Source organism: Guillardia theta (assembly GCF_000315625.1).
Source record: "Guillardia theta CCMP2712 unplaced genomic scaffold GUITHscaffold_209, whole genome shotgun sequence".
NCBI classification, from domain to species: Eukaryota; class Cryptophyceae; order Pyrenomonadales; family Geminigeraceae; genus Guillardia; species Guillardia theta.
Genome location: NW_005434467.1, coordinates 1 through 1,218, shown reverse-complemented (window position 1 = coordinate 1,218; position 1,218 = coordinate 1). Strand labels below are relative to the sequence as shown.

Here is a 1,218-nt window from a genome sequence, read left to right as displayed (position 1 = left end):
GAGTGCTGAAAGGGAACTTGGAGTTAGTCCGGTATGTTGGTGAGACATGCGGGGAGGAGGTACTGAGGGGAGAAGGACAATCACGGCAAGACATGCGGCGCACTTGGGCGACTGAGGGAGGGCAGTTGGAGCTACTCCGGTATGCTGTAGAGACATCCGTGGGAGGAGGTACTGAGGGAGAAGGACTTTGACGGCAGGACATGCGCTCACTGGGCGAGTCTCAGAGGGCACTTGGAGGTAGTGCGGTATGTTGGGGAGACATCCGGGGAGGAGGTACTGAGGGAGAAGGACAATGACGGCTGGACATGCGCGCACTGGGCGAGTGAGGGAGGGCAGTTGGAGGTAGTGCGGTATGCTGTAGAGACATGCGGGGAGGAGGTGCTGAGGGAGAAGGCCAAGCACGGCAGGACATGCGCGCATACGGCGAGTCTCAGAGGGCACTTGGAGGTAGTGCGGTATGTTGTAGAGACATGCGGGGAGGATGTGCTGAGGGAGAAGGACAAGTACGGCAAGACATGCGCGCACTGGGCGAGTCTCGGAGGGCACTTGGAGGTGCTGCGGTATGTTGTAGAGACATGCGGGGAGGATGTGCTGAGGGAGAAGGACAAGCTCCGCTGTCTTGGGCTTTTATACACGTAACAAAGATATACAGGGCAGGGACGGCACATTCGCAGGGCCGACTTTTTCATACAAGCAGAGGTGGAAAGGTGGAGCGGAGTTCAAGAGCTTGTCCTCTCCTCTTGCCCCGAAATACTTGTTCGACGTCATTTCAGGGCTGGTGTCACAGGATCTGGATGTCAACCTGTGCATGGTATCGGCGTTCGCAAAAGATTTGAACCTCCAACACTGAATGGCTGGTCTTGCATTTGAGGGCAGGTAGAACATGGTTTGCCACAGTCCCGTCAATTGTCGAACCAGAAAGCAAGAGGAGGAAATGCGGTAACGAGGGAGACAAGGCTCAGACGGGTACACGTAAAAGAGTGCTGATCATAGTAGAGATTGGATTGGAAACAGAACCATTTTGCGGATCAGCGCGCCCTGTGACAGAAAGCAATGCACCTCAGACGACGGGGAGGCTTGAGGACGGAATGGTGGTGTCTTTGGAATGATACCATCCGATCTGCATGGCAGCCATCTGATTCATGGATATCCGACAAAATTGCAGATTACATGTATTTTGTATTTGATTGGCATTATGATATCTCTCCGAACAAATGA

General features: G+C 53.9%; 1 protein-coding gene across 1 annotated transcript in view; it reads left to right on the top strand.

The window, feature by feature from the left end:
• GUITHDRAFT_82000 (hypothetical protein) overlaps positions 1-639 on the top strand; it is a gene marked incomplete at both ends in the record, with an annotated part of 1,103 nt that extends 464 nt beyond the window's left edge. Inside the window, one exon of the mRNA XM_005819710.1 lies at positions 151-639. Within this exon, the coding sequence (XP_005819767.1) occupies positions 151-639 (489 nt within the window). The remainder of the gene's footprint in view (positions 1-150) is intronic.
• Positions 640-1,218: the final 579 nt, after the last annotated feature.